This window comes from Lissotriton helveticus, chromosome 5_1 (genome assembly GCF_964261635.1).
Source record: "Lissotriton helveticus chromosome 5_1, aLisHel1.1, whole genome shotgun sequence".
NCBI classification, from domain to species: domain Eukaryota; kingdom Metazoa; phylum Chordata; class Amphibia; order Caudata; family Salamandridae; genus Lissotriton; species Lissotriton helveticus.
In genome coordinates, this window is record NC_136065.1 from 1078233493 (window position 1) to 1078260298 (window position 26806).

General features: G+C 42.3%; 1 protein-coding gene across 1 annotated transcript in view; it reads left to right on the forward strand.

Moving 5' to 3' along the window:
- The first annotated feature begins 593 nt into the window (after positions 1–593).
- Positions 594–26806, forward strand: part of LOC144752593 (proton channel OTOP2-like) — a 110888-nt gene continuing 84675 nt past the window's right edge. Inside the window, exons 1-2 of the mRNA XM_078640475.1 lie at positions 594–748; positions 21538–21968. Coding sequence (XP_078496601.1) covers positions 594–748; positions 21538–21968 — 586 coding nt within the window. The remainder of the gene's footprint in view (positions 749–21537; positions 21969–26806) is intronic.

Here is a 26806-nt window from a genome sequence, read left to right on the forward strand (position 1 = left end):
CATCACGGTGTACACCAACCATAGAAACCTTCAGTACATGAAGACGGCGCTGCATCTCTCGCAACAGCAGATGAGATGGATGCTGTTCTTCGTGGAATATGATTTTGCTGTTACCTTTCAGCCAGGTTCGGAGAATCGTAAGGCGCATGCCTTGTCCCGACAGGAAACCAGTGAGGCCACTAACAGACAAGACACTGAAGCATCATTGATGCCTCGAAAGTGATGTGTGCCATTCGGGTGGAGAACTTTCTGGACGAAGTAAGACATCATAAACCGAACTCTGTGTGGGAGAAATGGGCAGACCAGGAAACAGATTGATCTGTGAAACAGGGGTCGCCTTTCCATAAAGACAAATTGTATCTGCCCACATCAGAACTTCAAAAGAAAGCCTATGTCTGGTGTCATGAGTCCCCTTTGGCAGGACATTCGGGAGTACGCAAGACTATCCAGTTAGTGCAATGTCACTTCTGGTGGAACAACATACACAAAGATGTCTCTTTATGGGTGTGGCGATGCGAGGAATGTGCCAGAGGAAAAGGAGGAAACACCAAGAAGACAGGGAAACTCATGCCCATGCCCACTCCCCTGCAACCATGGCAAAACATCAGTTTGGACTTTATAACAGGATTGTCCAGAGATCAGGGTTACTCAGCCATATTGGTGGGGGTAGACAGCCTGACAAAGATGGGACACTTTATTCCATGCAAGAACTTGCCAACGGTGGGACAAACCGCACAGTTACTGATGAGTAACATTATCTGACTCTATGGATTGCCCAAAGTGATTGTGTCCGACAGGGGACCCCAGTTTATAGCACGTTTCTGGAAAATGTGGTGCAAGGCACTACAGATTGAAGAAGTATCTCCAGTGTTATGCTAAGGATGCACAAGTCTCATGGGTATCTCTACTGTGGATGGCAGAACTGGTCTAGAAAAAAGCCTGGCATTGCTTGACGGGGGTATCCCCTTTCCTGGCTAACTTTGGCTACGACGCTAGAACGCTGCCGGTCAGCCTTCCGAATGACCTCGAGAACCAACCTACGGTTCGTGAACACATGAAGACATTGAAAGCCATTCTCAGTAAAGTAAGAAGGCATTTGATCCAAGCCAAACTAGTCTATAAGAAATGGGAGGATCATCATCGAACAGAAGGGCATCAGTATCAAGTAGGAGATCGAGTCTGGCTATCCACGAAGAACATCCAGTTTAAACAGTGTGTTTCACCCCAGATACATCGGTCCGTACACTGTGGTCAGACAAATCAACCCAGTCGCCTGCAAGCTGAAGTTGCCTAGCAGTCTTAGGATACATCCTGTGTTCCATTGCAGCCTTCTGAAGCCTGCTGCGAAAGTGAGGCGATGTGCGCCACCTCCAGTGGCTGGTATGGGGGGCCTGGAGTACCAAGTCTGGAGCATCCTGGATTCTAAGCTTCGTGGGGCAGATTATGGCATCTCGTTTCCTGGAAAGGGTATTCCGCAGAAGACGACTCCTGGGAGCCCAGTCAGAACGTGCATGCGCCCCTCGCAGTTCGCTCATTCCATAGGAGGAACCCCACCAAGCCTGGGCCTAGGAGGCGCTAGGTGGGAGTGCGTACTGTCAGGATTCTAGGCAGGTATCACCTACCTACTCGGGGAGCAGACTACAACTCTCATAAGGCCAACGGAAGGAGGGGTCTTATAACAAACGTCAACACGCACGGACGTGCGCGTAATTCCTTTGTGGTTCGGCATCTCTCACAGCCACAAGAGATTAACGGCTGCCGGTTACCGCTCTGTCCTGGTTCCAGATACGCGATGTAGGAAGCGTGTTTCCTGCTCTTGTTTTCCCTGATGCAGGCGGCGTCATCCCACGGACCGGGTGAGTTGAATCGGTAAATCCGATTCAGTTCTTGCTTTGCTGGTTATTCAACTGTGCGTCGGCCAGGAGTTCCCCGCCTGCACATATCGTTGTTGTTTGAGCAAATCCCTGATAGAGCGTAATGCAGTGGTAAAGCCTAACTTCGCATTACCGTTTCTACTTCTTCCTTTGTGGCACTGTATGTTTTACTCTGCAGACGCGGGGTACCATTATTCTGGTATAGAGCGGAATGCAGTGGGGAATGGTTAACCATGCATTGCTGTTTCTATTTCTTCCCTTCAGAGCGGAAAACAGTGGTGAAGGAGTAACCACGCTTTATCGTATCTAGCTGCTGAACACTGGGGTGCTTACAGTGTGTTTCCGTTTATTTTATTTTCCTTTTCTTCCCTCGAACAGTGGGGCTCATTTTGTGAGGACGTCATGCTCAGTAGCACATAGGGGAACAAGCATACTGGAATACTATTCTGCAAGGGATTGAAGCAGAAGAAGCCAACGGCTCTCAGTTTTTTTAAAAGTGTGACTATTGAGAATTGACAAGAACCCTCTTCAGCTCTGGGGATTAAGTCACTGAATAATACCCAGCCATTTTAGTTTTTTTCTTGGAAATGGTATATATCTGGTCTGCCTGTTGTGATATAACTAGAGAGATGTTGTCTATAGAGGTGTTTTAATGTGTTACTTTATGCCTTGTAGATACCTTTTATGAAGAGAGAGATTTCCCTGTGTATGACAAAGAAATGTGATTTCTGTTAGATACCAAGGTACCTAGGAGCGACTAGCGAGATCATATGAGAGTAGAATACCGGTGTTTGTTATTTCATGGTGATTGTCATTTGTTTTAAGGATCCCTTTCCCCGCTGTTCCCTTCCTCTCCTTCCCTCGCTTGATCGCCCTAACACTCTGTGGCTATATTCAGAGTTGGGGATGTCAGGAGGTGGACCTGTTGTTGCTTCAACTGAATTCTGCAGAGTTTTGATCTCCGAAGAAAGAGATCTCTGACAAATATAGCTGCACATATTTCTAAGGCAAATGTTCTCTTTGGAAACAGAGTAAAGGTATGCAGTTAGAATTCAGGATGCAAGGTTTTTTTCCAATAGCTTCTTTAAATGATTTGTTTTCAACAAACCCACAATATTAGACAATCCTTAGCCCTACTCTGTATTCTTCTGTGCTATTATCTAATAAACGAAGTCATTTTTTAAAGAAAGTAAATTATATTCGAAGAGATTGGGTTATAGTTTGAGGGGTGGAAGCCCAATGAGGTAACAACCATAATCCTTGTCAGAGTGAACCACAAAAGTCACTAAATTAACCTGTGGTAGCTTGGTACAGAAGCAGTCAGCCTTAACTTAGTTAATATGTTAAGTATTTATACAGCACACAAACAGTAATAAGGTGAACACACAACACAAGGAAAATCCCTTTTTTTTTAAAAAAATTGAGTGAATTGTAATTAATAAAATTATACCAGAACATAAAAAATCAAATCAGTAGAACTGGAGATATTTAATTTTAAAGTTTTTTTTGTGAAAATAGCTCCTAAAAGCACAATTCACTAATTGCAGTCATTTAGTCATGCTAGACCGGAGGAAGGTCAAATGTTCAGGCCCACCATGATGGAGCGTGGGTTGGATAGCGGGATTAGGTTAGTCCTGCTGAAGAGGAACCTTCTAAGTCTAGCGCGAAGAGTTCTGTGCATGGTGGAGGAGGCCACGAGGAGCAGGGAAAACATAGCTGATCGTTGTCCTTGTAGCATGAAGAGCAGGCCAGGCATCGTGGGCTGTCGTCGCTCAAGTGCAAAGATATGGTCGGGCGTCTCGGATATTTTCTGCTGTAGCGTTGCGGTGGCGATCACCATAGGCTGTCATTGCTGTAGAACGAAGTGTGGCTCTTGTGTTGCCGGTCATCGTTGGAAATCGCAGTAGTGCCTTAACACTGGCGATTATCACAGGTGGCAAGGTCTTGGTGTGAACTTCAGGATTTTCACCTTTTCATGCGGAGGAGTAAACTCTGGTACCAGACAACTGCATTTTCTAAACAAGCCCTATAATCATGTTTTTCACTTTTCACCATGATAATGAAATATTTTTATAGTAACCTGTTTTGTATCTCGCTTTTATGACTAATTGTCGCATAAAGCTTGTTTGAATTGACAAGGGTCCAGGACTGGGGGAGGCACCTGTTGGGGACCAGGGACTCACTCCAGCTCAGGCAGGCTCAGGTCAGCATGGCAGTTGCAAGGGAGGCCTCTGGAGCTTGTTAGTTGAGTCACCTGTCTGGAAATGGCCAGGTACAAAATCTTGTACAGTGCTGTATGCCATCCACTTTATCCATAAGAGGCTTGTTATCGGATACATAAATAAATGTACATATTTGCTCTTACAATCAGAAGAACTTTTTCTAAACCCTTTAAAAAAAATTCACTGTTTAAACTCGATGTTTTATAAATGGCCAAAATTCAGACACATCATATGCAGATTTGATACCAGTTGATTGTTTAATAACATAACTAATAAGAGTCCAAATAAATAACCTATGCTGGTGAGAATATGTATAAGACATGTTAAATTGCACACCCTGTTATTAACCACCATATCCATGTTTTCTCTTTTTTTCCAATGGGAGACCAAGGCTTATAGTAACAATAATTCGGGATCGGAAAATACACTCCCCCTAAACCTCACAACTTGGAGAAGAAAACAAATTGATTATAAATAATTATTCCCCTTAACTCACAAACGTTGATTATTTATCGGGGTTTGATGATCATAACAATGGTGGATTCATTTCCTGGTGTTCCAAAAACGCAATCATTAATTTGATCTTTATGACGTAAAAAGGTGAAACAAAAGCTCAACAATTGGCCACAGAAGCCAAACGAAGCGAGGAGCTGTACCACAAGTTAAGATGTTGCTAATGGATGGAGACCCCATCTCCAATGAAGATATTTTATTAACCTTAATTTTCCTTCACAGTATGGATTAGTTTGAATTTCTCTCCGTGGGTCCCCGACGTGAAGGTTAATCCACTTCTTGAATCTGGCACCACTTCTCAGTAACCCAGTGAGCATGAAATGAAACATGATTCTACGCGACACCAAATGTCAAACAGGTTGGACTGAGGCAGACTTCTCTCTGTTTTTGAGACCAAGGGCTTCGGCGTCCCAAGAACACGACAGCACATGAAGAGGTTTCCACCCGGCTTCCTGTTATTTTACCTAAAACTGTATTCAAATTAACTCCCAGACCCAGTTAGACACTGCCGACGTCGAATGGTCGAAAGAACAGGTTATATCCACATAGAGCGCGCCAAAGAGTCTGCCTTAACAACATCCTGTTTGCTTTTGCCAAGAAGGTGAAAAAATTGTAAGTGACATTTTATATTTTTTATTTATGTTTGCTTCGATTAGAACGTAACACAAAAATGCAGTTAATCATTAGAAGTTGTTTTAGAATTAATTTAACCTTTCTTATTTGTATAGAAATTAAATTAAGCCATTAGTGGGTCCTGCTGATTGTAAAGCTCTGGCGTGATTTCGTACCAGAAATATCCCCCGTTCCTATACCATGCTTTTTTACAGGTATTGTTCAGCTGAGTTTGCACTTCAGTAGTTTCATGCCGACCATATTTCCAACTACAATGAACTATAGGGTGGTCGGTCCCCATATGATGCGGCTGAATTGATTATAAACGTCCTGAATTCTCTACACTACTAAGGATTCCTGGTGCTGCTCAGAGTCCCCCTTGATGTGAAACCTTTGCAGCTCCATGCAGCCTCGTTCAGTAGCTCCCAGGTCACCATTCTTCAGGCTGGCCTGAGTGGCTGCCACTGACCCCAGCACACAGGTCCCTTGAGAAACATCCGTACCTCGCGAGCCTTTCTTCTTGTCTTTGGAGCAGTTGTTTTTGTCCAGATAGAACCTGAGGTGCCCCAGATGCTGAACCTCATAACTTGCAACAATTCGAGTCTGTCAAAGCACATTCTAATACAACTTCCGGTTCAGGAAACTCTCACTAAGGTGTCATTACACATTTGCACGGATGAGCACCTGTCCCTTCATGGCTCTGTCTTGTGGAACAGTATTCCAGACGTTTTTGATCTAGAGTTGGAGCATGCCATGTTTCAGAAATACCTCGCCATTTGAACTGCAGCCTAAAGTCTTTGCAGAGTTCTCCATTTCTGTTACCATGTACCCTTGCTCTCAAGATTAGTACTTCCTGCAAAGACCATTGCTAGGACTCATTCCCTTCAAAGACCATTGTTAGGGCTCATTCCCTGCAAAGAGCAAAGTTTAGACTCATTTCCTGCAAAGAGCATTGTGTGGACTCATTCCCTTCAAAGACCATTGTTAGGACTCATTCCCTGCAAAGAGCAAAGTTTGGACTCATTCCCTGCAAAGAGTATAGTGTGAACTCATTCCCTGCAAACAGCATATTTTGGACTCATTCCCTGCAAAGAGTATAGTGTGAACTCATTCCCTGCAAACAGCATATTTTGGACTCATTCCCTGCAAACAGCATATTTTGGACTCATTCCCTGCAAACAGCATATTTTGGACTCATTCCCTGCAAAGAGCATAGTTTGGACTCATTCCCTGCAAAGAGAATAGTTTGGGCTCATTCCCTGCAAACATCATAGTTTGGACTCATTCCCTGCAAAGAGCATAGTTTGGACTTATTCCCTGCAAAGAGAATAGTTTGGACTCATTCCCTGCAAAGAGCATAATTTGGACTCATTCCCTGCAAAGAGCATAGTTTGGACTGATTCCCTTCAAAGAGAATAGTTTAGACTCCCAACACAAAACACCAAATCACTTGTTTCCTATTGGTTTTCAAACTCCTTGAATGAGCTCATGGTTAGTAACTGTGTGGTGGCCGTTAAAGAAAGGGTGGCATCTGCTAAATATTCAGTCCACTACCTGGCATCATTGTGTAGTGAGGTTGTACATTAGAGCCGATTGTTTTTAGAAACATTGCAATGCATTTTTTTTCTGCCAACTTGCTTTTTACACACTGCTCAACCATTTAGGATTAGAGAAAAACATATTTCAGTAAGGACCCATCATATTACCAAATAGCAAAACAGAGCCACAATGAATATAAAGTGTGTGGATTTACATATGAGACATTTTCAATGTGCATATTTATTGGTCATTTTATAAAATTAATGTACATTTACTACTTGATGGGTTGAGGAACCAAACTGCAATCTCAAGATTCAGTGATGTGGTTTAATTCAGACGTCACTCGAGGATTTTATAATCTTTAACCTTAACTAAGCTGACTTCTGGTGTCCCACTGGGTCACCGCTCACCCCTGTGATATTCAATGTTTATAGAAACCTCTCGGTATAGATCACAGAACTGCATTTTTCAAAATAATGTAAAATTTGTTGAGATTTCTAATTTTCGCATTACCTGTGCAGATGTACACTGAATGAAAATTATTTTAGGCAGCATTTGGAGAGTTTCATATATTCAGCTGCTTTCAAAAGTCTGTTTACTATCACTATCTTATCAAACGTAAACAATATGTTCCGCAGGTTATGGGGCTCAGCCAGTTGTTGCTATAAAGACCGTTGTAAGTGCACAACCTTCATGAATCTTAGAGAGAAGAAAATTCCCCGAGCTCACTTGTGAAGACAGTTGCATCCATATTGCAGTACAAAATATAGTGTCTGGCATGTACTCTGGTATGTCCCTTGGGCCACAAGGCTTGTCATCTCTGAACAGCTCCATTTTTCAGCTGGGCGAGCAAAAGACAACCTCGGGTTTTATGACTTTTTAAAACAATCCATACCATAAATATCGCCAAATATATTCGAACTGTTTTTAGGGGGAACCCCAGGGTACTGGAAATCAAAGATATCTTTTTATCTCCTACTAATACTGCAAGTATTGACAAAGCCAGTAGGACCGACTATCGTGTGCTAATCCTTGGAACTCCCTGCCTCCCTCACTCCGTCTACACACCTGCCTTGCAACTTTCCAAAATGACCTCACACTCCTCCTATTTGACAGACATCTTGGTTAATTCACCCTCGACCAGACTGAATTACTTTCTCCACTGTGCCGTGATGCGACTTTGTGCAACTGTGTGCTATGCTCTAACCTACTTACTTAACATCCTGTGTTGGAAGGCTAACTATGCCATTAAGTATGGAATGGGAAGCTTGGGGATGTCACCAGGAGCATGTAGATTGCGTGGAAGAAGGGAAAATGTGGTAGTTGTGGAATCTGGGAGATGTATGGAGTTTTTCCAGGTTGGTAAGAGCTGAGAGCTCCTCTGAGAGCTTCCCGGTTCAGAGTGGAGGTTCGGCGGTTAATGATTGCATTCATAAGAGACCTGTAATCAGACCAATGTGGCATGATGACTACGTAATGCAATAATTGGTTTTGTGTAAATTTCTATTGTGTGAGCAGATTATTTAGTTGCCCTTATTGTTCCATGTTGTTCCTATGTTACGGCTGATATTTACATATGTTTTTTTTGTGCATTTCTGGTTTTTATGTTTTTCTGTATTGTGTTCTATAATGTGAAGGGGAAAGATATGAGATGTAAATAGGTTCGGTAGGCAGCAGGACACTTCTTCAGGTTATTAAGATATATTTGTTAAGTTAGACAGCAGAAGACAGCAGAGCAGTAAACCTCACAGCTGACCAGACCATCAACTGCCAAGGCTGGAATCTTCACATCACAGATAGAACACTCTTAGGTTGTATGTGAGAGTGGTAAGATAAGAACACTAAGAAAGGACTACAGACACCAAGTAGCCACATTGAAATAAGTATAAATATTCAACAATATGCTATGTTCTAGTCTACTTCCTTTACAGCCTGTGTTGGAAGGTTGACTATGTCATAAAGTATGGAATGGGAAGCTTGGGGATGTCAAAAAGAGAATGTAGATTGCGTGGAAGAAGGGCTGTTGGAGATAGGATGACAGTAGGAGGGGGTGCTGCTGCTTGGATGGTTTGATGGAGAAACCGCTTGTGAAGATGAATAAAACCCTCGTCTTCTTGAATCTGTCTATGAGGATTTGTTACTGTGTATTTCCTCTGCCCCACTGTTGTAACTGTCTCTTGTGGTAACTTTTGTTTACATTCACTGATGTAAACTTCCGAGTTTAACTACTAGTACTGCAACCCACTGTAACCCTATATCCTGTGTGTTGTAAAGTGCTCTGATACCTTTGGGCCATGTCCGTGCTATATAAAACTGCAAATAAATAAATGCATTAACAAATTACGTTTGCATGTGCTAGCACATTAAAGCCAAAGGGTTTGGCTTTGCCAATGCATGTTCTGTTTGTTACTGCTCTCCACTCTGTTCCACACCTAAAGCTTAACTGGTAAGGTGAATAAGTGTTTCTTTCGAAAAAGGGAATTAAGCTACGTCTTTGGCAGGAAAAACTGCAAGGCCTTCTTGTGGCCTGTGGAAGCCTAGAATGCTGTCGACCCATAGCCGAATTGCTCATACTCGTCATAGGCTGCAGATACGTTCCACTGGCCGCTGCATCTGGGAAGTTTCACACTTTGTGGCAGGGGTTGTATGACGTTACAACGCATACTTTTACAACGCATACCATTACAACGCATTTTTTACAACGCAACATCCATTCCAACACATGCCATTACAACACATGCCATTACAACGAATATTGTGAAACTACCTTTACAACGCATTCCATTACAACGCATACTACCTTTACAACGCATACCATTACAACGCATAACATTACATTGCATGTTTGGTAAGTATTGGATAGTGTAGGGGTAAAAATTACTATTCTAACTCCAGGGGGGGCAACAGTAGGGTAAGTGTTGGATAGTGTAGGGGTAAAAATTACTATTCTAACTCCACAGGGGGCAACTGTAGGGTAAGTGTTGGATAGTGTAGGGGTAAAAATTACTATTCTAACTCCAGGGGGACAACAGTAGGGTAAGTGTTGGATAGTGTAGGGGTAACAATTACTATTCTAACTCCAGGGGGGGCAACTGTAGGGTAAGTGTTGGATAGTGTAGGGGTAAAAATTACTATTCTAACTCCAGGGTGGGGGCAACAGTAGGGTAAGTGTTGGATAGTGTAGGGGTAAAAATTACTATTCTAACTCCAGGGGGTGCAACAGTAGGGTAAGTGTTGGATAGTGTAGGGGTAAAAATTACTATTCTAACTCCAGGGGGTGCAACAGTAGGGTAAGTGTTGGATGGTAATGGTAATGGTATGCGTTGTAATGGTATGCGTTGTAATGACTGCGTTGTAATGACATGAGTTGTACTGGTATGCGTTGTAGTGTCATTCGTTGTAATGGTTGCGTTGTAAAGACATGCATTGTAATGGATGTTGCGTTGTAAAAGTTTTGTTGTAATGGTAGTGCGTTGTAAAAGTTGCATTGTAAAGGTTGTTTCCCGTGGCAGGTAATGCCCAGCTGAATTTTCTTGTTATACTTTCTAGAAATTCTCGCTCATGGATCTCTGTCAGAGCTCCTCCCTGTTCATGCAAGTGTGCACTCTACTCATCAGCGAAGCCATGATTGAGCCACAGCTCCCAATAAGGGTGATAATGGGTTGATCCTTTAGGGGTCTGTACACAAAAGCCTATTCCTTTCTAGAGCGGAGGGGCCGGGCTACGTGAACTCCTTGGCTGGTTCTAATTGGTTCTGATTTACACCATGGTGTTATTAAGCACCACTTTACTATTGGACAATGTGGTGTTTTGCTCATTAGTTTTGTGCCAGTAATTCCACTGACCACTGCAAAATCAATTGGAGCAGAACAGCACATCCTTAAAATATGTACAGAAAGGGCTTGCAAGTCAATTTACATACGGATACACCCAGTGAACAATAACAACACAGGAAGAATTTTTCCTTTGGAACAGACGAAAAAGGCACAAAATGACAATTTTGAGAGCTGGAAAAGAATCGAAGTTCGTTGGGATGCAAATGCCCAAATTTAGAAATAGTTCGACCAGTGACTACAAGGATGTTCCTTGCAGCCGATGGGGATTCTGGATTTGAGCTAGTCATTGGTCTACGAGGACCATCAGAGGGTTTGAAAATATCCTTTGCACTTGTGGTCGCAGGTATCATTGTCCCAGCAATTGGGAAGGGAGGAAGTGAGTGAGGGAGTTAGTGAGGTATGTTTATGATTACAAATCTGAGTCTCTCTGCAGGTTAAATAGTTCATGTAAGATCGGAGGATCCTCTTCTGCTTCCTTTCATAATTATTTCAAATATCAGCCAAGGTAACAACAACAAAATAGACTTATCTGCGAAACACAGGGGCAGAAATGAAGAAGTATCAGTACACAACCAGTAGATATGTTTAATCTGCTTACAATCAGGGGCGTAGGTAGAGCTTGTGGCGCCCGGGGCTGTCCCTTAGATTGCCGCCCCTTGGAGGGGGGGGGGATGCGGGGGGAAAAGGACGGTGAGCACTTGAAAGATGTCCGAGAGACACGTAGTATTGCTGCTAATAGTTACCTCGATCTTAGATAACCATCCTGCTACTTTTGACTTTATTCCAAGTGTTGTGATCACAAAAATACACCGGGGTACAAACACTATTTGAATGAGAATTTCCACCCGTGTTTTAGTTCTGCGGGAATCAATGGCTAATAAATCGCTCAAATGTTTTTCGAGCATGAATTTCGTGTTGGCGCTAACCCTACTGCACAGTTTTGCAGACACAATTATTTATTTGAAAGGTTTTATATAGCACTGGCTAGACCCGAAGGTATCAGAGCGCTTTACTTGAGTATCAGAATTCGAATGCAAAAAATACATTTATTCCAAAACTGAGACAAATGTTTTCAACGAGACTACCTATCAGAATAACCTCAGATACACAATAAGGCTACATGCATTGATCTACACTGGAGAGCATTTTCAAGCCTGCAAATACACCTAAAGGTATTAGCTTTTAACAATTATTCGGACATGTGGCCAACGAGGTTCTCCCACATGCAGATCCATTCCCTGGTTTTATAGCAAAAAAACACGAATGTGGAAAGTCAACTCGAATTCATTATGTTGTAAGTCAGTGGGCTTAAGTGCCATCATATTCTTTTAATTTTCTCTTGCACAACTTTTTAACAGGTAGGATGCTGCAATTTGCATGTGCTCAAGTATAGCAAGGTTCTGCATTAGTAACTTGAAATACTGCGTTTTGGAAGTACGAGAACAGAATACCTTTCAAAGGCGGGTACATTAAACCGAACACATCCATGCTTTTGCCTAATAGGACCATTAGAAAACTACTCAATGTCCTCTTCTACAAGGTTCAACAATATGCAGCATCCTCGTTAGTGCCACACCATTCATCGTCCATTTACAACAAGCTATTCCAAACAGGTCAGTTTTGTTTTGAGTGAACGGAGACAAACAGCTCATCACATGCACAAAGTAACAAAACATCAAGTCAATGAGAAGAATTGAGACTGCAAGACAGAAGAGGGGCAGCCAGTGTGTTCTGTACAAAATAAAACGTGTGCCCCTTTAATTATACGTGTCACTGTTGCGATTTGAGATTTGATCTCAAAGTCATTTTGGCAAAGTGGTGCTGTTTCAGGTACTCTTATCTCCTGACAGGCCGCAGTGGAAACTGCCTGTGCCAAAATCGGAAGTGAGAGATATTTACTCAGCCGCGTAGCTAGGGGGGGGTGAGGGGGGCAGACCGCCCCAGGCGGCACTGTTTTGGAGGCGGCAAGCACGCACTTGTGGCCCGTTGCGGCGGCCTTAATGATTTATTTGGGGACACTCACTGTCTGACACTTTGTCAGTCAGTGTCCCCAGCCCCTAAATAAATTATTAAGGCCGCTGCAATGGGCCACCAGTGCTGTGCCCTCGCCGCGGCACAGTTTGATCAAGTGTAAGCAAACTCCCCTGCTTGCAACTGCTGCCTGCAGCCACGCACGCTGCACGCACGTTGCACGCATGGGGGTGTGGTCGCCACCGGGTCACTCCGAAGTCAGGTTGCATAATCATGGCCGAGCCGACACTTGCCACTGGAGCAATTGCCGTGGCCAGACTGAGGCTGCAAAACCGTAAGTTACTGATAATTCCATTTACCTAAAATAGCCCTACAGCGCGCAGCTACCATAACACCAGTAACTCACCGCATGTCCCGTTACGGAGACACTAAGAGCCCGATGTTCAGATTGGATTGAAATGAGTAAATACAGGGGCGTAGCTAGAGCTTGTGGCGCCCGGGGCTATCCCTCAGATTGCCGCCCCTTGGAGGGGGGTGGGGGGGGTGGAGGGTGAAAAGGACGGTGAGCACTTGAAAGATGTCCGAGAGACACGTAGTGGAAAAACTAGACCCAGTGCTTTTCTTGATTTGGGCCTTTCCTCCTCAAATTTGGTAGACATGTATGCTACCATGATGGAAAACACCATCTCCAACAGTGTGCATCCTCTTTTTTGACTGCAGCTTTGGCTAGCAATTTGAATTGTGAATGTTCTTTGAAAATTGATTGTCTTTGTCACCAACACAGACGTTCATTCTGAGAGCTGGGAAAAATAACCAAAGCTGTTGTCAGACTCGATGCAGTGGAAGAGTAAAATGCTAATTTCAACATTTTATAATTAGCACCATGATGTTCCTCATAGTGCATAATGGGCAAAGCTGGGAGCCTAGGTTTAACCTAGTTATGAGGCAATATACCAACATTATGCTAAGGCTCCTTGTGGAGCATGTAGGAAAAAATATCTACAGTACATTAAGGTCTCCTCTAGACATTGTTGACTCCAAATCCATTACTGACCCCCTTCAAGAAGTCCCCCTTTTTCTCAAAGTTCAATAAGGACCCTAATAAAGGCATTTACTAAGCCTGGTGTTTGTTGCAAGATACATTCCTCAGTACTTTTGACCCCCTGAAAATCCACCCTAGCTGATCTGTCAAACCAGGTTAAGCAGCATGTGGTTACTGGGGGCCGTTAATTCTGTAATTTCTCAAGACAGGTAAAAAGTTATTAAACATCGTTCAAAAGTTAGGTACCCTCACAACATTGGATGCAGGCCCTTCAGCCAAAGATCTTATTTAGAGAATCTTTTTTAAAGAAACTGGAGCCCAGTCTCTGCTTGTGTCCCTTGACTACACAAAAAGGAATGTGAAAAAAGAGCTTTTGGCTTTAATGTTTTTGTAAGGGCTGGTAGAGGCAGGAACCATGCAACTGAATGCACCCAACAAAATGCCAGAGTCCATTTATGATTTTCACACCTACTCTAAAGACGTTAGACCCAACTTCTTTCACTAAAGGAAAAATTGTTGAAGATGCTATACATATGGAGGTCGAAGAATATAACAATTCCATAGAGTTAAATTGTCTTTCGAGACTCTGCTTACGAAGCAGATTGAAAATGTATAAATCGAAATGATCATATGTTTTATGGGACCAATAGGTTCCCAATCAGGTAAAAGGCTTCCAGATAGAAGTCTTCTCTATTTCATCCCAAAACTATCATTCATGTCCCATTCAGTTCTTATAAGCAGAAAAGGATTGAGTCACTCAAGTGTATTATAGCAGTTTGCATTTAATCAAACATCTCTCAATTCTCTGTTCATCAGCACAGCATTACTAGCTCAGAAAAAGAACAAATATTATTGTTATTATTGACCTTTTAAAATGTAAACATTAGTACTGTCTATGGATTATTTTCTTTCAGGTAGCTCTATAGCTTCAAAACACGAGTCATGAACTGAAATGCTTCAGACAAATTTCTTTGTCAAGAATGTTGCTACAGCTTCAGCCCCCAGGTTATATACATTAAAATGTCAGTTTATTTGTGCTTCACTTTCAGGGAATTTCACTGATATTATACCCTGATAGTTATGGCTCATGATGGTTCAGTTCTGCAAGATCATACTCAGTCAGCAATGTCCCTCTTATACAATACTAGCAGTCTGGCCCAACATTGTCCGGGTATGAATTGCTGCCGGCCAGTAGTATATTGTTTTGTTGGATTTCGTTTAGATAGCATTTCTTATCTGTGACAGGCCTGTGAAACGCTCCGATTCACAGTACACTGCTGATGCACTTAAGAGTGCGCGTTCAGTAGTGTGTGAACTCGAGTTTCCCTACTTTATTTTTCCTTGCAATATTATATAGCGCGAACTCGACAACATGGCATGAGCACAATTTACATTACAGAAGAACACATTCATTTGTGGTAGGCACGGGGAGACAAAGCGATTTGCCTGGAATCACAGGATGTTGAGCTGATGCAGATATTCGAACGTAGCTCCCCAGCTGTAAAGTTCGCAATTCTAGAACTTGTGGCGGGAGGTGTGTCTAAAAGTGTGTGTCGGTGCTGGCCATCAATGAGAGAGACCTGTGCATTTTTCAAATGGGTGGTGAAAAAATATGAGTATGTTGCTGGAGATGCGGGCGGCCGTGCCACCAATGTACTTACCGGGGAGGGTAAACACCCATTATTCCGCAACTTTCTTTCCGCATACCATCACTCCGCATACTTTCATTACAAAAGTACCATGACTCCGCAATGCCATTATAACGCATGGCATTACATTTGACATGCTTTTCCCACGCATACATTTACAACGAAATTCGTTGTAAATGCATGAATGGTAAAAGCAAGTTTTTAAAAAAATGTTTGGATAAGGTAAGTATGGGTATAAGGCTATATGTTTTGGGGTACTGAGGTATATTTTTTGGGGTGTTTGGGTATTTTAAGGGTTCAAATATAGTTTTGGGTTATGGGGTACAGGGGTAGTTTTAGGGTTTAGGGATAGGCATGGGTTTTGGGGTACAGGGGTATTTTTAGGGTTCAGGGCTAGGTTTGGGTTTTGGGGTATAGGGGTATTTTAAGGGTTCAGGGGTAGGTTTGGGTTTTGGGGTACAGGTATTTTAAGGGTTCAGGGCTAGGTTTGGGTTTTGGGGTACAGGGGTATTTTTAGGATTCAGGGCTAGGTTTGGGTTTTGGGCTACAGGGTATTTTAGGGTGCAGGGGTAGGTTTTGGTTTTGGGGTACAGTGTTATTTTTAGGGTTCAGGGCTAGGTTTGGGTTTTGGAGTACAGGGATATTTTTAGGGTTCAGGGGTAGGTTTGGGTTTTGGGTTCAGGGGTATTTTAAGGATTCAGGGCTAGGTTTGGGTTTTGGGGTACAGGGTTATTTTAGGGTTCAGTGGTAGGTTTGGGTATTGGGGTACAGTGGTATTTTTAGGGTTCAGGGCTAGATTTGGAGTTTGGGGTACAGGGGTATTTTTAGGGTTCAGGGGTAGGTTTGGTATTTGAGGTACAGGGGTATTTATAGGGTGCAGGGCTAGATTTGGGTTTTGGGGTACAGGGGTATTTTTAGGGTTCAGGGCTAGGTTTGGGTTTTGGGGTATAGGGGTATTTTTAGGGTTCAGGGGTAGGTTTGGGTTTTGGGGTACAGGGGTATTTTAAGGGTTCAGGGCTAGGTTTGGGATTTGGGGTACAGGGGTATTTTTAGGATTCAGGGCTAGGTTTGGGTTTTGGGCTACAGGGGTATTTTAGGGTGCAGGGGTAGGTTTTGATTTTGGGGTACAGTGTTATTTTTAGGGTTCAGGGCTAGGTTTGGGTTTTGGAGTACAGGGGTATTTTTAGGGTTCAGGGGTAGGTTTGGGTTTTGGGGTTCAGGGGTATTTTAAGGATTCAGGGCTAGGTTTGGGTTTTGGGGTACAGGGTTATTTTAGGGTTCAGTGGTAGGTTTGGGTTTTGGGGTACAGTGGTATTTTTAGGGTTCAGGGCTAGGTTTGGGGTACAGGGGTATTTTTAGGGTTCAGGGATAGGTTTGGGTTTTGAGGTACAGGGGTATTTATAGGGTTCAGGGCTAGGTTTGGGTTTTGGGATACAGGAGTATTTTTAGGGTTTAGGGATAGGTTTGGGTTTTAGGGTACAGGGTATATTTATAGGGTTAAGATGGGTTAGTGTTTAAGGGTGTTGGGGTATTTTAAGGAGTAAGGGTGGGTTATGATTATGGGGTGCAGGGGTATTTAAAGGGAGCAGGGTGAGATTAGCATACGATATGAGACATGGCATGAAGGGCGGAACCTACCACACACCCCCAGCGTTTGTCACGCCCCCCAGCACACGCCCACAGCACAATGCAGACACGCCCACAAGGGACTACTTTGCTGGCCCGGTTCTTTTACCTTTTAAATGTATATGGTGGGCGTCTGCATAGCCTATGTCCTTCTGCTGCAACTGCCCTTTCCAATGCTGTATTGGGTGTTGTGATTGGTGCTGTGCTTCCTGAGATTACCCGCCTCAAAGGTTTGGGCTCTCTCTTTATTATATTAGTATGGATAAGAATCCTAATCAATGGAGAGAGATCAGACGTCTTCTTCAACCAGATGCAATTCGTAGGCTTCAAAATAGATTTAGAACTCTCGATCTTGCAACTCCTAGGGTCAAAGCTCTCCATCATAAAGACAGAAATGAATCTTACTCTGTGCAAACCATTAATTTGTCTTCATCTCTTAGTCAAGGCAGTAGATCATCTAGTCTCTTCAATATAGCTGATATTTTCAAGGGCCTTACATTTCAGCACCCTTCAACTACTGAAAATCCAGAAGATTAAGCCTTGAGATCAATCCATTGCAAGTGGGTGACACGTTTCTATGACTGCTGTGAATATTCAGTGAACAAGCCTCACTGGGGCCTGTAGTCTTACCAGAAACTGCGGATTTTTGTACCTGCCGCTGTTAGGAAACTACTAATTTTCTTTAAAATACCATGGCACATTTTATCCTGCTTCTGTGCTCTTCTCTTAGTTTGCACGTAATTTTCCCTCCCTGCATTCAGCTAATTCTTTTTTTTAAATCTCTTCTGGTATCTCCAACACCATCGTGCATGCATGCACAGCAAAGCCAACAGCGGTATAACTTCTAAATAATAACAACACAAACAGTGAAATTAATAAGACATCCACCCATACGAGTAAATCACAAGTCTGACATCCGAGAAATTATTTATATATTAAAAATACGAGAATTCAATACAGATACTTAAAGCCGTGATGATACGGTGATAAGTGCAGTGAAGACAGGTGTGCAGAAAAATGAAAGCGAATATATTGGCAAAAAACGCTCAAGCCTCTCGTTCTGTATGAATTGTTCTTATGTGACATCACAATTATTTGTTAACAACTCTATTTGTCAATGATGTTTTCCTCCATAAAATAACTTCTTATTATCAGGACTAGCTTAATTCGAAAGAGTCCAAGCACATGGCCTAAAGAAAGAACTGAAGAGTGAACATTAGAATAAAGAAGAGAGGGAAACACAGAGAGGGAAGTCTGCGTACTTCCTTAAGTAAGTTTCGCTCTCTGCCACTCCTTTTCTCCTCCTAGCACTAGAGCACTAATCATCATTGCTTTAAATATCTCAATTGATTATTTTCCTTTTCTGAACATAAATAATTTCTTGTTTGTCAGAGAGGTTTGATTTATACAAATGTTTGATAATCTTTTTAATGTCACTGTTTGATTGTATTATTATTTTGAAATTATACCACTGTTGGGTTTGCTGGGCTTGCGTGTATACATAATAGCTCTAGCCTCTATGAGGTTTTTGGCAGCTCATGTGGCATGTACACATTGATCAGAGACCAGATTTACAAAATGAAGTTATGTTACTGATGTTCCTGTTTTCCTTTATGGTTTCATTTTCTCTACTGCAAAGGGTCTCATATTTGCATGAGTGAGGTGCAACCATGCATGACTGTATTATACCATTACGCATAACAGGTATAAGGCATACTTATCTTCCCCACATAGACTTCTGTTCTGAATTTGCCACCAATGTATCTTTTTTAAAGGAACATGCTCTGCAGCCGAATACATCAAAAACTTAAGTAGAAAGTAACTCCTGGTAACTGTACATTGTGCATTAAGTCAGCAGCCATCTTGGAAATGATCCTGGACAAAATTGATGACAGAGCAATAGGTCCTGTTCTAATACATTTAAAAAAGTATTTTTATTTCTTGAAACAAATAGAAAGCTTTAAAAGGATAATTACAAGTAAAGAAGAAAAACAAAAGAAACCTAAGAATACACCATTTCATTAAATTCTACCACTGTTATTTTTTTTGGGGGGGGGGGGTAATATGATTTACACATTATTATAATATCGAAAGAGAAGGGCAGAACCATCAAGGCACAAAACATGACAGATATCAGTTACTGTTAGGGAAGAAATAAACAAAATGTTAAAGGAAATGCAAAGAGATTATATTATGAAACCAATGGAGGTCACAGAGTGGTTATTCCCTGTGGTGATCATAAAGAATATGGAAGGAAAATTGAATTTCTGTGTAGACCTTAAATGTTCTAATATGAGCATAGTAGTGGATAGTCATCTTTTACCAAACATTAATGAAATGCTGTTGTTATTAAATGGGGGTACGCACTTCTGAAAACTAAACTTGAGAAGTGCTTACCTCCAGTGTAAACTGCATCCAAAGCATTTACAACTTTCATAACTACAGAAGGTGTGTATCAGTTTTCAAGATTGCCGGTTGGGCTCACATCTGTTACATGTTTGTTTCAAAGAATAATGTCTGAAGTTTTAGGAGATGTGAACAAAGTGGTTTATTTTCAAGGGGATGTGTTTGTCTTATGAAGCACCGTTGAAGAGCACAATGTTGTGTTGAAGAAAGTGTTAGATATTTGAAGGAAAGCAGGCATGACTTTAAGAAAAGACAAATCTCATATCCTAGTTGAGGAAGTTGAATATCTTGGTTACAGCATACCGGGTGCTAGTGTAAAGGTTAAGAGGGATCTGGTTGGGGCTGTAAAAATGTTTCAGCCCCATGAATAAAGATCCACGAGGTCATTCGTGGGCTTAGTTGAATACTACTCCAATTTTTTATAGGGAGTTGCCGATATCAGTCAAGATGTTGAGAAAGTTGTAGACAATTTTTTTAAACAATCAACAACAAAACACATTTAAAACTGTTAAGAACAGTATGGTGGATGCTTCCATTTTGGTTCCATTTGACATAAACAACAAAACCTTTCTCACCACTGATGCCAGTGCCATGGGTATTGCTGCCACCTTATCTCAGTTCTATGGTGGCAAAGTAAAGACAATTGCTTTCACTTCACACCCAAAAAAATAATCTGTCATTGTGCTTTGAGGGCTCCATAAAGCTATCTAAAATCTTGTAAAGGCTTGCACAAAGGTGTCGGTGAAATACTTTAGCAGAACGAGGCCATACAGGAACGGAGCAAGGGTCTGGCCCTCTCTAGCGAAAGAGAAGCTGTACTGCTCCCCTCTGCTAACAGTGAGGCCCATTTGCCGTAGGGCAGCGGTTCGTTGCAGCTTAGGCCTGGTATTGTTGTATTTTATAACCGACTCGAGCCATGACTATTAAAGGTATGTTGCATTTTTAATCCATATTGACTGCTTTGTAACTCCTGGGCTTTTAATAACGTCAGCTATAGATATCTTAATTACGCACTGGTACCACCTTATTGTGCCTGATAGCAACACGTTTTCTTAAATATGCTTCTGACCTTAAGGGTCAGTAATAGTTGTTTAAAATAAGTACAATAGAGCATCATTGTGGTCAAATTTTCTGTAACCCCTCCACCTGTTACGTTCTTCTTACTCTTCCTCACTGGAAGGCCGAGCACCAAACATTTTTACAACTAGACTACAAATAACATGATAAATGTATAAATTTTGATTCTAAGGATGATTTTGTTTCCTTTCCATTCTCTATATTTGTATCTCAAACTACCTCTTTTCCTATATTTTTCTTCCTTTCTGCCTTTGACCTTCGATGCCCAGGGATTTCTTGCCCCTCTCTCTTTTTTCTCCATTCCCACACCCAAAAGGATCCTTTTAATCTATATTTTTTTCTTTTTTCTATTTCTCTTTCTCACAATATATTAATTTGGCTTGATCTTGATACAGACTCATCTTTCCTTGCCACCATCTATACAAACATACTATTCACTTGCTTACTCCTCCTTCATTGCATTCTAATTATTTTCTCTCCTTCTCTCACACTTCTGTATCCTGCTCTCCTGTCTCTTCTGCTGTGCCCACATCCCCTCTGTTTTATTGTCACCGGCTCATTCCGTATCTTTCTTCCTGTCTCACTCTCTCCATCTTTCTCTCTTTCGCTTAGCTGTCTTATTCTCTCACTCGTTCTCTTTTCTGTCTCTCTCTCTCTCTTTCTTATAACGATATCACTCTTTTGTGCTCTTACTCTTCTGCCCCCTTTCCTCATTGTCTCATCATACCTTTCAGCCCCTCTCTTCTCTTGCATTCTATGTCTTCCCCTCTTCCTCTTTCTATCTCTTTCCCTAACTTTCTCATACTCTGTTTTCCTCATCCTTTTTTTTTGGTCTCTACATGTTCCTCTTCCACATTTTCTCTATCTCTCGCTGTCTCTTATACCGAATCCTACAATCATGCCACCTACATCTGAAAAGCCTAATACCGGTTGGTAACCGACCGGCATTAGGCTACCTACATCTGGCCCTTGATCTTCTATCTTTCTTGCTGTCTTTCTTTAGCTCTCTTTTTACCCATTCCCTTCTAACTCTGCTTCACTCTTTCTCTCTCTCTCTCTCTTACTCTCTCTGTCCCGTTCGCATTACTTCTCTCTCTCTTTCTCTACTCCCTCTATCAATTTTCATGTCTCTTTTGTCTAGCTTTATGTGACTTATCTTCCTTTTCCCAGATCAATGATCACCACTCAGAGGAGTACAATGCTTGTCAGCTCTACCTCCGTGAACTCCTGCCAAATTCCTGAGGACAAGTCCAATGAGGCCAATCTTTCCCAAAATTCCTTGATGTCAAGTTTCAATAGTGGAAGCAGCAGGAACAGTAGGAGCATGGAGGGTGCGAATGAAGCTTGGCAGACCTCCCCGGATCCTAAGATATCATCACTGTTGTCTCTATTCTACCTTATCCTGCTAACCTTCTCTGGAAGTGCCATCCTGCTGTCAGAGATCCACCATCACAGCCTCCAAAGCCGGAACATCCATGGCTTCCTCATCCTGCTCATGCTTACCTCCTCCGGCTGGATGCTCTGGTTCGGCTGGCGCTCCGCCAAGAACAAGAAGCGTAAAATGAACCAGGACCCTCATGCTGGAGCCAGCTGGTTGAAAGGTATGGATGCTTCCACACTTCAGACTTTGCATTGAATTTCTTTTCGAGCTTGTTAAGAGGGAGCTGGACCTAAATGTAAATGTAAATGCCAGCATTTTTAAAGCGCACAGCTAACTCCAACGGATCGATACAATTTATTTAGAAAATAACACGGACAGAGAAACTGAAACCAAGTAAAGTGTGATTATTCATTGAATAAAAGGCACATGGAAAGGTCACAATTCATTTATCCCACAGCACTTGCAAAGATTGTCGGATACCAAAGCCTTAAATATGTCAACCAGGTCCTTTTCATCAGAGGTTGGTACTTTTAGTCTAATCTTTTGCAGGAAAATCAGAAGCAGATCAGTAACCTATTCAGTATTTTAGTTGCAGTCATTAATATGGTTTGTTCAATGTCAGTAGTTACCGGGGAAATGGACAGAACAGCTTAGGTCCCTTCAGAAATGTTATAAATGTATTTGACGTCAGGAAACCTTTGGTCCTGTGTCCTCTTATCTTGGCAGATGCGTTAAGTGGCCTACGTAGCAGGTGGGGATAGAGCATTTATTATGTAAGCCGGCTTAGCTACCGGGGCTAGGTATATCGGGCGTGTAGTAGGCTAGAATGGAGCATATTTTGAAGGATGACTAGAAGACAGGCAAATGTATTTTCAAGGAATTGTATTTTAAAGCAATAGGTTGGATGGCTTTAGAGGTATGCAATAAATTTGAATTAGCAAAGCAATACTGCATAGCCTATGGTCTTAATATCGACCACTAATCCTCCATACTACTTTACAAGGAGTATTGTTCTGTATAGAAATCTTCCCTAGGGTCAGTATGACAGTGTGTATTCAAGGAGCGGTAACTATAGTAGGATGAATGCCCAGCAGAGTACAGCATAAACTGCATGCTTGGAAGTTCTGGAGGAAGCTGAAGTTGTATGTTTCAGAAATGGGGGATGATGCAAGTGGGGGCAACATAAGTGATTCTCTGGTGATTCATACAGGCTTTTGTGCTCTCATTGGCTGTCTTGGTATATGCTGGGGTATATGAGTGAGTGGCCATTTCCAGACAGTACAGGTAGTTGTTGTCCTCCAGCTGGTGAACTGCAATGCAACCAGGCACTTATGGGCCCTGTCCATCGGACAAGAGCACAGAGCAACAGCCATTCCATATACATTCATGGTTGATTGGGGATTTCTTCTTGTTGCCTAAATAAAATAATATTAAAATGCATAGCTATACTGAAAGACATGTTTTTAAAAAAAATCACTAGTATATCGCCAATCAAATAATATCTGAAATAACCTCCCAATCATGCACACAATTCATTTAAACACCTTTTAACACTAACTGTGAAACATAGACAGGAAATAAATCATCCTCTAACTGTGCATGCAAATTATAGGCAACATTTTTAGTTGTTCTTTAAAGGTAATATAAAAAAGTTATTAAAATTAAAAAAGCACTTTTTAAAACCGTTTTTTTCACTAAAGAGAAGGAACTATTTTTAAGCGAATGTGTACAATGTGCACAAGCTTCGTGCATTCATTCAAAGTGAAGAGAGCCAATGGGTAAAATGGGATGACCCACTGCCCTGTGCTTTATGCTGTCATGGACGGAAGCAAAATGTGAATGACAATGTAACAGACCAATGAATGGAGCCTACTGACCTAAAGCTCCCCTTTGAAAGTATATTATGTGAGATTTTGTCTTGGAAGCACAATAGTCTGGTAAGTTTTAATGGCCAAATCGAAAGAATGGTTCTGGGGCATACCACATAGCTGTCTCAATATTCTTCACATAATATTTCATTTATCTTTTAATTCTTCACAATCCCACACATCAGTTTGCTTTACGTTCTATGTACATGAGGTGATGTAAGAGGCAGGAAATGCTTCTGCAGATTTTCTTTCTTTTTGTAAAATATAAAGAGAATATGTGGTATCAGCAATAGGAAGTGTAAAGAACATGTTGATTTAGGGGGCAGTTTGAGTCTGTATTAACTGAGGGAGTAGAAGAACCCATAGAGGACTCTAATACAATAAGAACTACAGATATGCAGACATCCCTGAAAAATATTACCCCAATTGCCTAGGAAGGGCCCATGATGCGGGGGAATCAATACCTCCTGCTAACACCGAGACATGATCCATCTCTTCGAGGGCTCTGGAAGACTCTACTGAGGGTACTAATTGCCCCTCTATTTATCCCTTTAACAGTGCCCAGGTTAATCGCTTCCCATCAATAACTTCATTAATCTTTTGGAATGTTGTAGGACTGAAGGCTAAGCTTATACTTCCTTATTGGTGCCATTTTATCGATAACTTCAATATATGTTTCTTTCAAGAAACTTGGTGTACAGGCCCTGTATATAAACCAGGTTGTCTTATGTATTTCATCCCGGTAAAGCCAAGAAAAGGGGGAGGCCTGCAGATGGATTGGCCACATGGGTTAAGTCTTCCCTGAAGTGCAAAATTCGAGAATTGAAAACCGATAGTTAGGACTTAAGTTGTGGCAGAAGATTTATCGTGTCACTTTTTAATATCTATGCGAGCGGTGAAATGTTGTGGCTGCCTCGCCAACAATTCAATCTATAGAAGCCTTCTTGAATAGACAATAGTCCGGGGTTAATCTGATTCTTGCTGGTGATTTCAACACCACATTTGAGCCCCTTGATATGGATGATGTTGAAATCACAGCAGAGGAGGAAGAAAGCTGGGTGATCCCTCAATTGGAGTTTGCCCCAGTTAAGAGATGGACATGGACTGCCTGCCAGCTGAAGGTGCTCACTATCGAATTTTGCATACGAGCAACAAATGGGAGGACCAAATCTGACCATAAGGGGGCATATACGTTTCACAACTATAGATCTAAAAATCACATTGACCATGTAATGGTTGATCTGAAACTGTGGCACCTAGTTAATGACGACTGTACTAGAAAGGGAATAGAGTGATCATAACCCTGTATGCCTCACGATGGAGGATTTATGTAATAAGTTTCGGTTTGATTGCTCAACTCTTACTAGAACTAGGAACATCGAACATACAGCAGATAAATGCTGCCCTAAATTGCAGCAAATTAGTGTGAAACCTAAGCTTTTAGCTGCCATAAAGATGCTGCTCTAGATTTTCTACCTAAAGTATTGTATTGCCGAGATGTAACGAAGGATAAACGCAAGGTTATCAAGATGCACACAGAGGTCTTTGAGGATATTGCTCAGTTTGTAGCTCCATGCGTAAGTAAAAAGTTGGCTCATAGTGAATGTAGTAGCTGGTTCAATAGTGAGTGTAGAAAGCTAAGGCAGATATTAGCTGAGGCCATGAAAGTAAAAACTATCCTCTGATAGCATCTACTAGGAAATTGTATAAGTTGTCACTGTCTAGGGCCAAAAAACATTGGGACAATAGATGGCGAGACTTAGTGGAGATATGAGTGTCCAAGGATAATTTTTGGTTTTGGAGGTTTGAGCCTCAGAATCATGTCCCTTCTGTGGATTGGTGCAATCACATTTCAGTCTTATATCACAATGATTTTGGAAAAACAAACAACAGGAGTAAACACGTTAACCCAGGGGAGAACGGGTAATAGTTATAATAATAATACAATGTCTCAACAGGGATATTATGCAATAAAGAGTGAGTCAATCACACAGCACCAGGCAAGGAGAACAAGGGAGACCACAGGATAGTTAACAGTTATTATTTGCATATAGAAAGACAAAGGGGTGAGAGCTGAGGGCAGAGGGGTGAGAGCCGAGGGCACAGGTGAGAGCCGAGAGCACAGGTAAGAGCTGAGGGCAAAGGTAAGAGCTGAGGGCACAGGAGTCAGAAGCGAGGGCCTAGGAAGAGCTGAGGGCAGGGTAAGAGCTGAGGGCAGAGGGGTAAGAGCTGAGGTCACAGGTAAGAGCTGAGGGCACCGGGGTAATAGCACACATCTCCCCCTCACTCGCCCCCTCCCGCACGAACAGTAGCTCACTAAAGTACAAGAACATAAAAGGAACACAAGAAACTGAATACATAACAGCCGAACTAAAGGAACATAACACTGAAACAATGAAAGTAAAATAGAACATCATGAACCATGCATACACCGTACAGGAAATAAGCTTTGGGAGCGTGAGATGGGTGGATGAAGGGAGGCTGAGTGAGTGAGACTGCTGGAGTGGGAGACAGGGCGAGTGAGATGGAAGGGGAACTAGATTCAGAGAATGCGTGGGGGTAGGAGACCGTTGTAGTGCGTGAGGGAGCACCAGGTGGGTAGAGACAGAGACGGCGAGGGTGAGACGGCTGGAGTGAATGAGAGCTGACATAAATGAAGTAAGTGGCAGTTAACTGGAATGAGAAGAAATTGGCTAGTGAGAGTCGGGGCAGTTTTTGTGAGTACATGACACTAGAACTGAGAGATGGGAGACGCTGGAGTGAGGGGGCAGCCTGGGCGGTGGGAGGTGCAAATAAATCAAACGAATTTCGTTGCGCACAGTGCATCCCCAAATGCAATGCACTGTGCGCAACGAAATTCGTTTGATTTATTTAAATGTTTGCTTAACTGCAAACCTCCATTATCCATACATTACTAGCCCCCACCCTGCCCCTCCCCCTCCCCACGTCACCGCCCCGGCAGGTACTCCCCTACCGACCGCGGCTGGGATTGAGTAAGAGCCAGCTGGAGTAAACAGGACCCAGCTGGAGTAAATAGGACGCAGCTGGAGTGAGTAGGAGTCAGGTGGGGTAAAGAGGACTCAGCTGGAGTAAGTAGGACGCAGCTGGAGCGAGTAGGTGAAGGCAAGAGTCCACAGGAGGCCACACCTGTCAACTCATCTGACAAACAAAATGCCTCCCCATGCTTTTA